At 39.7% G+C, this 16,931-nt stretch overlaps 1 protein-coding gene and 1 long non-coding RNA gene across 2 annotated transcripts in view; one reads left to right on the top strand and one right to left on the bottom strand.

The window, feature by feature from the left end:
- LOC126473852 (beta-alanine-activating enzyme) overlaps positions 1–11,831 on the top strand; it is a 446,532-nt gene extending 434,701 nt beyond the window's left edge. The window contains exons 13-15 of the mRNA XM_050101181.1: positions 22–138; positions 3,065–3,224; positions 11,371–11,831. Of these exons, the coding sequence (XP_049957138.1) occupies positions 22–138; positions 3,065–3,224; positions 11,371–11,495 (402 nt within the window). The 3' untranslated portion in view covers positions 11,496–11,831. The remainder of the gene's footprint in view (positions 1–21; positions 139–3,064; positions 3,225–11,370) is intronic.
- Positions 11,832–12,423: 592 nt separating this feature from the next.
- Positions 12,424–16,931, bottom strand: part of LOC126473854 (uncharacterized) — a 50,014-nt gene continuing 45,506 nt past the window's right edge. The window contains exons 2-3 of the long non-coding RNA XR_007586531.1: positions 14,770–14,916; positions 12,424–12,619 (exon numbers count right to left, since the gene is read on the bottom strand). This is a non-coding gene — a long non-coding RNA (uncharacterized LOC126473854). The remainder of the gene's footprint in view (positions 12,620–14,769; positions 14,917–16,931) is intronic.

Raw genomic sequence — 16,931 nt, forward strand, 5'->3', positions numbered from 1 at the left:
AAGAATTTCCTTCTGTTACAGCTGTGGACATTTCAAGCTGGTGGAAATGTCTTCTCATCCCTCTGCTTCTTTGAATCTGCTTGCATGCCTGAAGATAACAGTGGTTTATGTTTGCTGTTTGGTTGTCATGATCACAAGGTAATGAATTGTAAGGAATTACTGTTAAAGTTAGCTGAAGCTCATTTGTTTACTCTGCAGGGTCTTATGGACTCATAATGCCAATAATATTCAGGTGCAAGGGAACCGCTGTGTATTGTCACACTTGTCATTCTAACAAAAACCGCACAAAATACATTAATTGCAACTGCACAAAATACATTAATTGCTTGCAACCTAGCCCATACCTTGATGACGTAAATGAGATAGATAGCCAACCTAAACCTTACGGACAGATATAGTGAAGCATGGTGATAGCAGTAATTGTCAGTGAATCACAGCACAGTCTGAAGTGCTTGCACTCTGCCAGATGGCAAGTTATATGAGTATTATTGCCAATAGTTCCACCCACGTGACCATCTTCTTATACCAAATATGTAAAGGTTTTTTAAATTACCACTACCAGTCACAAACTTTGTTAACTATTGTATTATTTATTTATTTTGCTACATGTTTCGAGGGAATACCTCACCTTTAGGCTAAATGGCATTACAAAAACAATTTCACAATAACATTATACTGATGTTACAGAGTCTTTTCATAAATGCTGTGGTTATCTACAGGATAACTGTCGTGACCGTTTGCTTAGGGGGTGGTAGGCAGTCATGCGACATTTGTTGCTGGCAGAGTTGGGCGAAGACTGCTGATTCAAACTGCCGGCCGTGCTCAGTGGTGACGGTAGTGGGGCAGCCGAAGCGGGAAATCCAGGAAGAAACAAAAGCCTTATCCATGGTTTTGGCGGATATGTTGGTGAGAGGTATGGCCTCTACCCATGACTTTGTTGTGCTGGCAGGTGATGCAGTTCTGGGCCCAGGTCTGACAGCCTTGTGTCTTGTGACACAAATAGTTCGGTCACAAGGTGTGTCAATGAATTAATTCCGGGGTATACAAGGAATGTACTGTGCTCAAGCACTGAATGGCAGAGGGGTGTGGGAATGAGGAGTTGGAGGGTGCCAGTGGAGGAGTTGCACCAGACCTCCTCTCAGACGCCAGCAAATTTTGCTTTTGTGAAAGATAGCAAAATGGAGATGCTGTTGAAAAGTTGCTGTTTGTCTTCATCCTGATTCTGTAGGGACGTGAGGTCAGAAAGGTCGACGACCTTTGAGTGGAACACACTTGGTGGGGACAGGGGAGCCGTGTGTAACACTGTGTGGTTGAGACTGGAGTCACATGAGATAGTTGTGATATTGCTAACCTGTGTGCTGTTGTCGGTGGAGCAGCCAGGTGTGGCGGATGAAGGCTCGGGTGTCGGCACTGCCGAGTGGTGTGAATTAATGCGGGCGGTTATTGCAGCAAGCTCGTCCTCGGTGCGTGCAATGCGATATTTCAAAACGGCGTTCTCACAGCAGTGGGTGCATGTCTTGGCACTTCTTGCCAGGACGCGATTCACAGTTGCACAAGTCGTGCTTGCAAGAGCCGCGCACTGATGCAGTACGCAGTTAACGGCATTCATACTCGGAGCAGATGTCGAAGCACGGTCACACAGGATGTGAGAGTTAGAGGTGTGATGAAACAGAGAACCTCGAACGAAATTTGGAGACAGTTGGTGGTGTGATAAGAAGTCGATTCCCAGGATCACTTCTTTGACGTTCACCACGTGGAAGATCCATGGGAGGGAGAGGCCATTAGAGAGATAGAGTTGAAGCTTGACGGGTCCACATGTCTGGATTGTAGATTAGTTCATGGCTCGCAGGAGAGAGCGTGTGCATGTGAGGGGGTGTGTGACCATCTATTTAGGTATGATTGAGATGTCAGCACTGGTGTCCATGAGGAAGATGTGACTCAAAGAATAGTCTGTGATGTAAAGGTGGCCGTTCGAAGGGGCAGAGGCATGGATGGAATGTAGCATGGGTTGGTGCTTATCAGATGATTGACTTTTCGGATGATTGCATGGGGAGTGGCACTTTCTTTCATCATCGCCGTATACGGTGTGGTATCAACAGTGAGGGTATGTTTGGAGAGGAGGCGGCCGATCGTCATTGATGTCTTCAGGTTTGTACGCCAGGGCGGTCAGCGCAGGTGCGATATGCAGCAGCTCAGTGGGCAGAGTGTGTGTGCGCTGGGTGCCAGGTGGCGCAGCAGTCTGGGGGGCAGTGTGTGGGCTGCCCCTGCCTGGGGCCCGGCGAACTACTGGTGCAGGAGTGCCAACCTGTTGCGTGAACTCCTGCTGGTGGCAGTGATGTGTGAGCAAATAGACCTGGTCAGCCGTCCACAGACGTGAACCGATGGATTTTAGGGTGGGGGGAGGAGATGAACCTGGAGATCTGTAGGCAGTTTTGATAACCACCCTGACCACAGGGTTTCATCCAGAATCATCTGCTCGCTGACCAGTGCCAGTGGTGGGATGGGGTGCGGTCAGAGAGATGTTCCTCGTACAGTAATCACAGAATAACCTCTTGCAGGGAATGTGAGATGCAGTGTAATGTCTGCATTAAATTCATTTGGCGGAGAGATAAAGAGGGCACCTGTTATATTGCTTCACTACCCCATCACTGGTTGTAATCATAGAGTTTAACGTATGAACTGTTACTTTACACTGTATTCTACAAAAAATAAACAGATATCTCTTTATGCTGAATTCATGAAAAAGACATTTACAATGGCTCATGATGAGATTATCAGGCTGTTGGCAGACTACATTATTGCTTCCAAATCACTAAGAGTATTGAATTAAATAATATCAGATTCCAGCTTGTATGTTTAATTATACATTGCATTATTTGTTTGTCAGCCCAGCTTATGACTTGTACTTTTTAAACAGTAACTGTTAGTTGTAGAGTGTGAGCAAGAGTTCATATCTATGACAGTTGTAACCCAGAGAAGGTAAAATCTTTATGACACTTCATGTAATGATCTAATATCACGAAAATAAATATTCCTTAGTTTTACCTGTTGTGCTATTTTACAGGTGTACTGCTTGGGTACAAATGGACAGTTGTTGTGGACAACTAAACTGGATTCACCCGTTTATGCAACACCCTTTCCTTTTAGTACGGTCAACAGCGAAGTAGATTTTGTTGCTGCAGCTTCTACTTCTGGTGCCCTATGCATCCTTCATGCAAAATCAGGTTTGTCAAACATCATAATATACATTGCCTTGATGAATTACACTTACTAGCAATAATTAGGCATTAATACATGTTCTTTTGTCTTAATTAGAACCAACTGTAGCAATGTATCTGTTCTGTGTTGGAGAATAAGTCAGTGAATCACACCCCACAAATTTTTCTCAGAACATGTTTATTATTAGACACCATGACTATCTCAGAATATCGTCATGACATTTCCATTAGAGGGAGCTGCTTTGAATTTCTTCTTTGTTGGTGTTTCTGGGTGGTGCCTGTCCAGTGACTGGTTTTGTTTCTGGCTCCAGGTGATGCACCTAGGTTTTATTACCTCTAAGAATCCATGAACAAAGATCACTTCATTGGCCTCAAACTGTTCCAACACCTAAGATTAAATGACTTTTCTTTGACTCTTGTGGTTTGTTGTGAACTTTCGTGGAACACATCTTGAGCAAAGTTTTTAATATCCAAGAGTCTCAGTCATTGCACATGCAGTTCCAATGCTCACTTATATCTGTAAAGCCTATTGTCAAGTTGTGATGCACAAGTCTGCATGAATAAATGGCATCTGCACGACTCACTATGTTGGAAGCAGTGGCTGTGACAGAACCATCTCAAAATTGGTCAGTCATGGAACTGAGTTTCTGCACTTCATGGCACTTTGACTCACTTTACTCGTCACCCAGCAGTACTCCTATTAACTGCATCATTACCATACAATGAATACAAAGATTTGTGGATGTTCACCGTTGTTTCTTTTTCTACAACCAACAATTCAGTTACAGCACATTGCTTGTAATGAATGTCTTGTGTAGACACCATTGTGATGGTTCACTATGGCTGTGCTATTTATGGCTGTGTTCAAAACTTAGCTCACATGCAGAAGAAACTTGTTTTTAAGTACCAGAAAAGATGATTTAATATATTAATGGCTGTAAAAATTTGGGGCATTATTTATTGAACAACCATTGTATTTATGTGAATCAGTTGTTTTGGTGTCAGGGCTCATCATTCCATTACAGACTTGTAACAACTCACCACTGACAAGGAATGTTTAAGTGATTAACTTCATTATCAGGAGTTACTTAAGAAATTTTGACAGCAATAAATAACATCCATGCTACAACCAAAAATATTGCAGTGTGTAAACATTACTGAGTCAATTCTTCCATTGAACCTCTTCTCTATCTGTAGTTAACAGCTAAATTATATTTTGATTTGTAATGCCACTGTTGAATGATAGTGAAGCAGTGAGCTGTCATTGGTGCATGTTGTATGGGCAGTTTGCCTCAGGAAGCCCAGAGACCAGGTTGGCACTCTTTACTAACTGCCTCCCCTTATCTTTTGCCGAGTGAGAAAATTTTTCTTACATTTTATTTTCTTTATTTGGCTGCCTCTTCATTCATTATCTATCTCTGCTGAAGGCAAAAACAATATAATATTTGTAGCCATGTTCCTTATGGAGCCATGCTTTAAAATAAATTTTAAAGGTTAGCACAGATTTGTTGCCCATCCCTGGGTTGCCTCTCTGGTCAAGTCTACTCTGTTAGGAGGGGGTGTTCCCTCACATTTTTGAAACAGTGCCTTGATCTCAGTGGAAGTATTCCTCTGCAAGATCATTCTAGAGGCTACCACTTCATGATTTCACATCATCCCACATTACCTTGTTCTCCATCTCATGCTGGAAAATGTTGCATCACAGTTTTTCTGTACTTATAATGAATAAACAAGCTATGAAACTGATTAGTATGATGACACTCATTCTACTGCTGTGGCAAGAAAATTGAAATGGTTAAATTGTTCTACATGAACTGGAGGTCCAGATGTGTATTATCATTCAGTATTTTAATTTCAAGATGTAAAGGCAGAACTGCCAACTATTATGGATTGTCGATAATTGTTATAGACTTATCACCTTAAATACAAGGTAACAGGGAGTTAATAAAAAATTATGGAAATAGAATTTTACAATTTGATGTTTTTCTAAAAAAATTGGAAAAGGTACTAAAATGTTTTGTAGAGTGTAATAATTACCTTCCTGAGTACTTAGTCATCCTGTCTATGGATGAGTTTGGCACCAAAGCTTACCGAGATAGTGATGAGTGACGGTGAAAATTTTTCATGCTGCGCATATCAGCTTAAAGGATAGGAATAAAACTGCCTCCAAACCAAGTGACATCACAGGGTTCAATGTTTTCTTCTGTAAGCTTTTGGTGTTTTTCTAACCAGGTGAAGTCACAAGATGCCTATTTCTCGACTGAGGCCTATTTCAACACCTGTGAAGAACTCTTCCTCTGAGATTTGTTGTACCACCTTCCTTGCATCCCACTAGTGCCTGGTGTTCAGCTGCTGCTCCCAGCTGCTGTGTGTCATCCTCTCTAACCTTGCTGGCTACAAATAAATTTTGCCCTGACAATTGTATATCATGAAAAATCCAGTGCTATCTAGACACCAGTGTGCACCTCACACTAATTGTACCAAGTGAGCATAAATGCAACTAATTCTTTTTTATCTTTTTTTACATCACTTTGCTGGAACTTACACAGTGTTTTCAATTTTTTAAAGTTTTAAAAAAAAACTGTTTAAAAGTTGTACTACACTACCTCTAATTAACATAGCTGTAAAATCTACTAGTGTAGATATTTCTTCTATGAATATAGACAAGGTGAAGATTTAACTCCCCCTTCAAAAACCTTGATCTCTACTTACTGTACTTTCAGTATTGTTGACAATGCAATGGAAACCATTTACAGCATGTACCTTTTAGATGTGAATTCATTCTTTTTATCAGTATGTAGATAATCCCTCAGCAGATTTTGTAGATCATACATTGCTTATCAGTAACCTCTTTTTATCTATTTAGTCAGAAGATGTTGGCTGGCTGGTTGAAACTGGTAATGGTATTGTGAACTGCTTAAGTGAGTGTATATATATATATATATATAAAACAAAGATGAGGTGACTTACCGAACAAAAGCGCTGGCAGGTCGATAGACACACAAACAAACACAAACACACACACAAAATTCAAGCTTTCGCAACAAACTGTTGCCTCATCAGGAAAGAGGGAAGGAAGGAGAGGGGAAGACGAAAGGAAGTGGGTTTTAAGGGAGAGGGTAAGGAGTCATTCCAATCCCGGGAGCGGAAAGACTTACCTTAGGGGGAAAAAAGGACAGGTATACACTCGCACACACGCACATATCCGTCCACACATACAGACACAAGCAGACGTGGAATGTTTCCTTCCATTATATATATATATATATATATATATATATTGTTTGTGTGTCTATCGACCTGCCAGCGCTTTTGTTCGGTAAGTCACCTCATCTTTGTTTGTTTTTATATATATATATATATATATATATATATATATATATATAGAGAGAGAGAGAGAGAGAGAGAGAGAGAGAGAGAGAGAGAGAGGGAAACATTCCACATGGGAAAAATATACCTAAAAGCAAAGATGATGTGACTTACCAAACAAAAGCGCTGGCACGTCGACAGACACACAAACATACACACAAAATTCAAGCTTTCGCAACAAACTGTTGCCTCATCAGGAAAGAGGGAAGGAGAGGGAAAGACAAAAGGATGTTGGTTTTAAGGGAGAGGGTAAGGAGTCATTCCAATCCCGGGAGCGGAAAGACTTACCTTAGGGGAAAAAAAGGACAGGTATACACTCGCACACACACACACATATCCATCCACACATATACAGACACAAGCAGACATTTCATGTCTGCTATATATCCCTCCAAAACCTCAAAATTCCAATCAACACAATCTGGCACCACAACACCCTAATTCAGTAGTTAACCTTTCCTCCAAACCTCTCTCCCAATCCGAAACCTCTGTCCTATCCAAAGGCCTCACCTTCAGCCCTACTCCCAGATTCAACCAAACAGCCCTCGTCAAAGATTTACTGTCCTACACTCGTACTCTCTGCTGGAAGTATCACTTTGCCACGAAGAAAAATGATCCTAATCCTACCCCTAATGATCCAACTCCCCAATACACTATCCAAATTGAACCCTGCCTGGAACAGTTCCGTCCTCCGTCACAGCGGGACCCACCTCCTCTTCCTCAAAATCACCCTCTCCAAACCTTCCAGGAATTTCTGACTTCCAGCCTTGCCTCTCAATCCTTCTTAAAAAACCTTAATCCTACTCCCAACATCACCACTGCTGAAGCCCAGGCTATCCGTGATCTGAAGGCTGACCGGTCCATCGTCATTCTTCCGGCGGACAAGGGTTCCACGACCGTGGTACTTGATCGTCGGGAGTATGTGGCTGAGGGACTGCGTCAGCTTTCAGACAACACCACATACAAAGTTTGCCAAGGTAATCCCATTCCTGATGTCCAGGCGGAGCTTCAAGGAATCCTCAGAACCTTAGGCCCCCTACAAAACCTTTCACCTGACTCCATCAACCTCCTGACCCCACCGACGCCCGCACCCCTACCTTCTACCTTCTTCCTAAAATTCACAAACCCAATGATCCCGGCCGCCCCATTGTAGCTGGTTACCAAGCCCCCACAGAACGTATCTCTGCCTACGTAGATCAACACCTTCAACCCATTACATGCAGTCTCCCATCCTTCATCAAAGACACCAATCACTTTCTCGAACGCCTGGAATCCTTACCAAATCCGTTACCCCCAGAAACCATCTTTGTAACCATTGATGCCACTTCCTTATACACAAATATCCCGCACATCCAGGGCCTCGCTGCGATGGAGCACTTCCTTTCACGCCGATCACCTGCCACCCTACCTAAAACCTCTTTCCTCATTACCTTAGCCAGCTTCATCCTGACCCACAACTTCTTCACTTTTGAAGGCCAGACATACCAACAATTAAAGGGAACAGCCATGAGTACCAGGATGGCCCCTTCGTACGCCAACCTATTCATGGGTTGCTTAGAGGAAGCCTTCTTGGTTACCCAGGCCTGCCAACCCAAAGTTTGGTACAGATTTATTGATGACATCTTCATGATCTGGACTCACAGTGAAGAAGAACTCCAGGATTTCCTCTCCAACCTCAACTCCTTTGGTTCCATCAGATTCACCTGGTCCTACTCCAAATCCCATGCCACTTTCCTTGATGTTGACCTCCACCTGTCCAATGGCCAGCTTCACACGTCCGTCCACATCAAACCCACCAACAAGCAACAGTACCTCCATTACGACAGCTGCCACCCATTCCACATGAAACTGTCCCTTCCCTACAGCCTAGGTCTTCGTGGCAAACGAATCTGCTCCAGTCCGGAATCCCTGAAGCATTACACCAACAACCTGACAACAGCTTTCGCATCCCGCAACTACCCTCCCGACCTGGTACAGAAGCAAATAACCAGAGCCACTTCCTCATCCTCTCAAACCCAGAACCTCCCACAGAAGAACCACAAAAGTGCCCCACTTGTGACAGGATACTTTCCGGGACTGGATCAGATTCTGAATGTGGCTCTCCAGTAGGGATACGACTTCCTCAAATCCTGCCCTGAAATGAGATCCATCCTTCATGAAATCCTCCCCACTCCACCAAGAGTGTCTTTCCGCCGTCCACCTAACCTTCGTAACCTCTTAGTTCATCCCTATGAAATCCCCGAACCACCTTCCCTACCCTCTGGCTCCTACCCTTGTAACCGCCCCCGGTGTAAAACCTGTCCCATGCACCCTCCCACCACCACCTACTCCAGTCCTGTAACCCGGAAGGTGTACACGATCAAAGGCAGAGCCACGTGTGAAAGCACCCACGTGATCTACCAACTGACCTGCCTACACTGTGACGCATTCTATGTGGGAATGACAGGCAACAAACTGTCCATTCGCATGAATGGACACAGGCAGACAGTGTTTGTTGGTAATGAGGATCACCCTGTGGCTAAACATGCCTTGGTGCACGGCCAGCACATCTTGGCACAGTGTTACACCGTCCGGGTTATCTGGATACTTCCCACTAACACCAACCTATCTGAACTCCGGAGATGGGAACTTGCTCTTCAACATATCCTCTCTTCCCGTTATCCACCAGGCCTCAATCTCCGCTAATTTCAAGTTGCCGCCACTCATACCTCACCTGTCATTCAACAACATCTTTGCCCCTGCACTTCTGCCTCGACTGACATCTCTGCCCAAACTCTTTGTCTTTAAATATGTCTGCTTGTGTCTGTATATGTGTGGATGGATATGTGTGTGTGTGCGAGTGTATACCCGTCCTTTTTTTCCCCCTAAGGTAAGTCTTTCCGCTCCCGGGATTGGAATGACTCCTTACCCTCTCCCTTAAAACCCACATCCTTTCGTCTTTCCCTCTCCTTCCTTCTTTCCTGATGAGGCAACAGTTTGTTGCGAAAGCTTGTATCTAAAAACAAAGATGATGTGACTTACCAAATGAAAGTACTGGCAGGTCAACAGACACACAAACAAACACAAACATACACACAGAATTCAAGCTTTCGCAACAAACTGTTGCCTCATCAGGAAAGAAGGAAGGAGAGGGAAAGACGAAAGGATGTGGGTTTTAAGGGAGAGGGTAAGGAGTCATTCCAGTCCCGGGAGCGGAAAGACTTACCTTAGGGGGAAAAAAGGACGGGTATACACTCGCACACACATACACATATCCATCCACACATATACAGACACAAGCAGACATGAAATGTCTGCGAAAGCTTGAATTTTGTGCAATTCATATCAAATGTGGAAAATATATTGAACTTGACATCTATTTAGATTGTTGGCAGCTTCCAAAGGCTTATTGACATTTTGGTATTTGTTAGCCTTTAACTGCAAGTTGCAGACAAAACTTTTGTTTTATTAGTAAAATACTGTTACAATATATTTATCTTCATCTTGCATTTTTTTCTATCACTGTCGTGGAAGTAATTATTTCCAGAAATGTTTCCAAAACATACCTACTCCGTGTGCTTTCAAATGCCAGCTGCCCTCAAACATTACACTCTGCATGAGATGTCTACCCCATACTCAAAATACAAGTTTATAAATTTTATGCCTATAACTTTTTATATAAATTTCATGCAACAGAAAGTGCTATTTTAGAATTCTATGTAAATATTTATCTACACATAGCTTCATTAAGGTAATTTTAGCATAAATAATGTAATAGATATAGTTTTGAAGAAATAACTTTAATTATGCTAATTTTAGTTATATTGTTTTATGATCAGTAATTAGTCATAGTGGACTCTAAAATATGCGAAAACAAAAATTATTACATTATTGTATACCAGTTTGCTGAAATACATTTTCATGAAATACATGGATCCTCGCATCAAGGATCCATGGAATTCAAAAATAAATAAAAATGGACAGTTAGTTTCCAATCAGTCTGAAATCTTAAATACAAAATATTACAGACAAACTGGTACAGGGAAAAAATAATTATTGGTACAGTCAGGTTCAAACTGTTTTCAAATTTGGGAAAAACTGAAATCCACCTTAATATGGGTGTACCTATAGAGTTACATTGGAATTAGAAAGCATAATTTCATAGCAGTTATTATTACAATAATCAGAATAATTGGTTGTTAAAGAATGCTTTCTACATTACATGAATAATTTATTTGTGAATGAATGACAGTAACAAAATAACAAATGTAAATAAAGAACACAGAAATTGTTGGTACAAGGCCCAAGTCCTACTTGATGGATCAGGTTGTATGCTATAGTAGTGGAATGTTTCTATGTACGAAAATGAGTGTGGCAAATTTTCCAGTTTTATTCTAATTTGGAGGAACTTTTGGGCACTCTTCCTAGCTGAGCTGAGGCCATCCTCAGGGCTGGAGGCAATGTTACACAATATTAGCATGAGGTCTTGTGGAGGTGGAAAATATTTTGTCCAGTGTGCTTATTTATGAAACCTAATTACCTTTTCTGTTTTGTCTTTTTATACTAAAAAATAACCATCAATCTTAAAAGCTCAAGTTTTAGCAACATTTGTCTGTTGTTTTTCTTCATCTTTATATTCAACTTCCTGTCTCTTTGCCATCCCATGAGAAGTTAGTATTTTGCTTTTTTTTTATGTTGAATATAGTGTGATAAACAAAGTGAGAGGAAAATTGATAAAACTACTGTGACACTGTGATGTATCAACAATAAAGATGAAAAATCCCATTGGTTTGTTCTGTTTCAGGTGAACTCTTGTACAAAAAAAATATTGGTTGTGAATTATTTTCATCCCCGGTGGTATGTGGTGGAGTACTTGTAATCGGCTCTCGAGATGATTATCTGTATTGTTATAAGTTAACAGATGCATAATGGCTTTCTCTCAAGACATAGAAGTCAGTGCCACATGAATCACCAAATATTCTGGAATGGAATTTGAGCAGATAATATTTCCAATTTTTGTAAAACACCTTTGAAGAAATTTTCAGTATTGTTGGCAAGTTTACTATGATGATTGTCACTATATGTGTTCTTAAATATAGGAAAAGCATTGATTCCTAAAATAAAAGCTAATGCATATCATAAATATTTCTATTATGTATTGTGAATTCATTGAAAATTCTAGTTCTTACTTTAAAAATATGAAATTGCTTCCTATCAAGACCCACAAAAAATGTTCCAACACACACAGTGAATGATTTCCAATGGTGGAAATATATAATTTTTGTTCAGTTACTTGACAGTCTGTGAAACATTTCAGTTGTTTTCTCATTGAAGCCTGATAAGGTTCCATGAAACCAAATACTGAATTTTTATATGAATATGGAATCATATTGGTGGCGTTATGTTGCTATGGCAGAGACTGGTGTCATGGTATAAATCTGTTAATATTTCCATACCACATTTAGGACTGTTAATGTAATTAACAGTGTTCTTGGAATTCTTTACTGCATACCAGAGCAAGATATATTAAAGATGTGTTAATTGTAGGCTTGCTTATTGGATGCATTGCAAAGCACTTAGTTGTCAGTACCTTGTATTGTACTTCTTTAAGATAGATTAACACTCGGATGCCCAGACTTTGCCTGCCCCTCGAACGCCCAGAGGGGTCATTTTGACCCCTACCATTTAAAAAATGTTTTCTGAACTATTATTTCAAAATTTTAAGCATTTATTATATTTTAATGTTTACAAGATTTATAGCCATTTCAGATACAGAGTTGTAAATAAAAAACAGAAACAAATTATATTATTTATTGACATGTAAACAAATTTCACTGAGCCTGTTAACACCCAAGCAAGTGACAGGCTTTTCTTTCTTCTAAATTCATAAAAAAATTGAACTTTTCATGTGCACAGAAATTTCAGCTACTTCATTGTTTTTCACAATTTATACATTTGTATTTAGTTTCCTTTGTACATTTAACAAACCATCTTCTTACATTCAATCTCTTGCCACATATGGAATAATATTTTGGGGTTCCACAACAGGGCACCTAAAACAAATTTTTTTGTTGCAGAAGAGGGCCTTCCGAATAATAACTCACAGTCATCCACAGACACACTGCAAAACCATATTCAAAAAGCTTAGAATACTTACTATACCATCATTATACATATACAAATGTGTATTGTATGTCAGGACCCACATTGCAGATTTTCAGACAAATGCCGACTTTCATAACTACAATACCCATAATAGCGCAGCACTCCATACTCAGCGAACAAAAAGAACGAATACACAAGGGCATGTGAGCCATATCGGTGCAAAACTGTACAACGCACTGCCAGTCAACATCAGGCAGTTAGAAGATGATAACAAATTTAAAACAGTATATAAAAATTTCTAGTAGAACAATGTTTTTATTGTGTAAATGACTATGTAGGCCAATAAATTTTTTCTGATGATATTTATAAAGGCAAAATGGAAAATACAATATGTACCTAATCATTCATTACATTTACATACTTAAAGGACAGCTGTTGTGTGATGTAAATATATACTTAAGCAGTGTTGTGCATATAAGGACTTGCCGTTTAGGGAGGACAGAACTAAAACCTTATGAAAAACAGACTATGCATTTAAAATAACAAGCAGGGATGTATATAGGCTATGTTACTTTCATTGTATTATTATTAACCTGATTGTATTATTTTGTTTTGTACTTTTTTACGTATATATTGTTTGTGTCCATTTCTTTGAAATGGCTTGACAACATCCATGCAATATTTATTGTCAACAGATGGATAAATAAAATAAATAAATAAATAAACACTGCACTTGGAAATAGATTTATTACATTTGCAGAATTTGAGAACTTGACATTTACGGCACTTCTTCATTTTCATTCTTTTCATACTTGTCTGTGGTCACACGAGGAAAGTGACTCTTCACATACTCAGAGTGAGCGTAGTTCATCTGCAAGCTGCTGAATAAAATGTCTTCTTTTGATCTTCTTCCCAGTAACAATGCTAAATACTACATGTGCATTTATTCCTGCTAGATCAAGGATATTGTAGAAGGAGTGCACTGGCCATCTTCTTGAGGAAGCCTTGACTGAATACTGCCTCACCATTTTGTCTACTATGTCAACCCTAAATAACTTCAGATAATGTTATATTTCTCTTCTTGCTCTGTTTACTGTTCCTACATGGGAGGTTGATTTTTCTTTCAATTTTTTGGCTAGTTTGAGTGAAAAGAAATAATTGTCTGTTGTGACATTTCTGCCTTTGCCCAGAAATGGTTCCATAAGAGGCATCACTCCATAATATGAAACCCTTTCATCTTGGGATCGTGCAGCATCCTTACCAAGATAAGGGAGACCATTGAGTATATACTTGCTTTCAACATCTACAGCTAACCAGTATTTTCGCCCATACATGTCAGGCTTTGAAGCCATGAACTGTGTGAACAGGCATCTAGTTTTACTTGGGAAGAGCTGCTTGTCTATTGTTATGTCACTTCCAGGTTTGTAACACATTGTACAGTTTTCTGTGAATTTGTTCCAGACAGCAGAAACCAATGCAAACTTATCATTCTGTAATCATACAGAGCATGAAGACTTCTCGTCGAACCTCAGGAATCTCGTAATCTCACAGAATGGTAGGCCCCAGGAATCTGACCATAAGCTGTGAAGATCTTTACTTCGGCAACCACTCACACTACGAGCATAAATAATTACGATAAATGCCTCTAGTTCTTCCCTGGCCATTATAATAATAATGTCATGTGACGACGGCCTCCCGTTGGGTAGACCATTCGCCTGGTGCAAGTCTTTCAATTTGATGCCACTTCGGTGACTTGCGAGTCGATGGGGATGAAATGACGATGATTAGGACAACACAATACCCAGTCCCTGAACGGAGAAAATCTCTGACCCAGCCAGGAATCAAACCTGGGCCCTTAGGATTGACATTCCGTCACGCTGACCACTCAGCTACCGGGGGTGGACCCCTGGTCATTGACCAACTGTCATTTCCTGGTACTCTGTGTGCATCACAGTACATTTCAAGATATGTTTGATTATATAATTGTCTATGAACAAGTGCCAAGCACTTGATACAAGTTCATCACTTACATTTCTTTTTGCATGTGGTGTAGGTCCAGGAAAGTCTCTCAAAATATTGTGATTAGGAAGACACCCACCTTGTGAATTAAGCACTGCTTTTATCCAGACTGTTCCATCAGGAGCAATGTCTTTATGTCTTTCATCAGACGATGAAGAAGCAGTCACTTGTTCTACACTCCGAGGAACAGTTTCATCTCCTCTTCTGTTACTTGATTCTTCTCGATCTATAGAGCATGAATAATAGAACAAATGTAAGAAAGCCACCATAAAATCTAAATTAAGTACAGTAACATTATATGTAGACAAGAATATGATGATTATAAATTAGCAGCAACAATAATAATATACTTACTGGACTATAAACTTCCATTATCTGTATCTGAAGAATCAGAGTCATTAGTATTAGATGATTCATCTTCTCTCAATGTCTGCAGTAAAACTCTTCCTCTGAATTGTCAGAAAAAAGTTTGCCACTGTAACAGTTCTGCCTGCTTTATTTATTTCTTGGTGTGCTGTCCTCGGCGTCAGTGTACTGCATTGCTACACTGGCTGAAAAATGGGTTGTGGAAGTACAACACAGACTACTTTAAATAATGTAGCAGACAGATGCACAGTTGCCTTTCACAGTCTTTTACTTTCACTTTTCACAACCCCCAATAACATACAGTTATATATATGGCCAGTGCACTATTGTTCTAACGTCCTATAAGCCTCATTAATAGTTAGCAGGTGAAAATCCACATACTACTACAATAGTTTACTGTTGAACATCTACGAGCATTAAAAGCCTAACCACAAAGTTCACAGTTCTTGAAGAATAGAAAGGTACATATGGAAGAAGCCACTGTCATTGTTTTTACACACGTCCTGTTGGTGTAACACTTATTTCACTGTTAAGTCGATGCATTGTTGTCCTTCAAACCAACACAGGTTCCTCGTCTGAAACCCGGCCGTGGACTGACTGAACTGTGACCAAAAATCTGCCCCTTATATATCATCACAATAATAGATGCTGAAACTACAAGTTGTTCAAAGTTTACTTTACAGAAATTACAATTAAAACTTAACTCATTAAATTAACTGACTACACAAAAAATTGGTTCTTTTGAACGGTTTCTTCAACTACAAGGGTTAAACCAAATTATTTGTTTTAATTATGAAATTAACAAATATATTTATGTAAACAATACTCCTGACAAAACTGTTAATTACTTTGGAATTGATTAAGGTCTGGCTTTGACAACATGTTTTCAAATAGAGCCAACTAAATACTTTAAGATTACCAGCATTTCATCTTCCAAATGTTCACAATTATTACAGAATTTATATTTGTTTATATGTCAACAATAGAATTTAAGTTATGAAACAATTACTGATTTCTCTCTATAATGAAATATACTAACTAGGAATAGTCAAATTAAATTAGACAACCAAGCACATACATAAAACTAAGCACAAAATTAGATCCCGTGTTATATTCTTTAAAACTGAGGACCAACCTTTCTCTTGTATGGAAATACAGATTTCACTCATGTGTGTTAATGGTAATTAGTTTAAAAAAAAACGAATTTAAGTAGGCAGATGGCAAAACAAGAGGGTAAGTAAAAATATCCCAGCTTGCTTCATCACACCACCATCTGAATCACAGTCCATAACTCTTTGTAGCTTTCCAAGAATCTCTTCATCTCGTAAATACTCTTTCTGATTCATTTCAATCTTCAACTCACAGTCACCTTTGAAAGACTGATTCGTACAAGGGAATGATGAACAATGGTGAACCAAGTCAATTGTTGTCATTTCATACGGCAGTAATATGAATGAAAGTAAGTTATTGAACTACAGAGTAAAGTAGCCGAGGCTTGAGAATGCATGTGATAAATGTATGGCATAACTACAAACAAAATTATAGCTTCTTTCTAAAGGGCATTAAAGGTAAAACTCGAAAAAAAAGTGATAATCTATTAAGCGAAATGCACTGTTTTTTAATATAGTGAAAGTACAGGCCAAATAAATAAATGTCACTTGAATCATTCTTCAAAACACAGCTAGCACTTAACTGGGTGTTCGAGTGTTAAATATATATGATTATAGTGAAAACCAAGGAAGCAGAAACCAAGTAGTTAGAAAAAGGCTTGCAAGAAGTGGGGATAATACAGGAGGATATCCAGAATGCATTCCACTGAAGGAACCCCAAGAGCACCTTGATTTCCAAGTAAATCCAAAATTAAAAACTGGAAAA

Source organism: Schistocerca serialis, chromosome 4, assembly GCF_023864345.2.
Source record: "Schistocerca serialis cubense isolate TAMUIC-IGC-003099 chromosome 4, iqSchSeri2.2, whole genome shotgun sequence".
NCBI lineage: Eukaryota > Metazoa > Arthropoda > Insecta > Orthoptera > Acrididae > Schistocerca > Schistocerca serialis.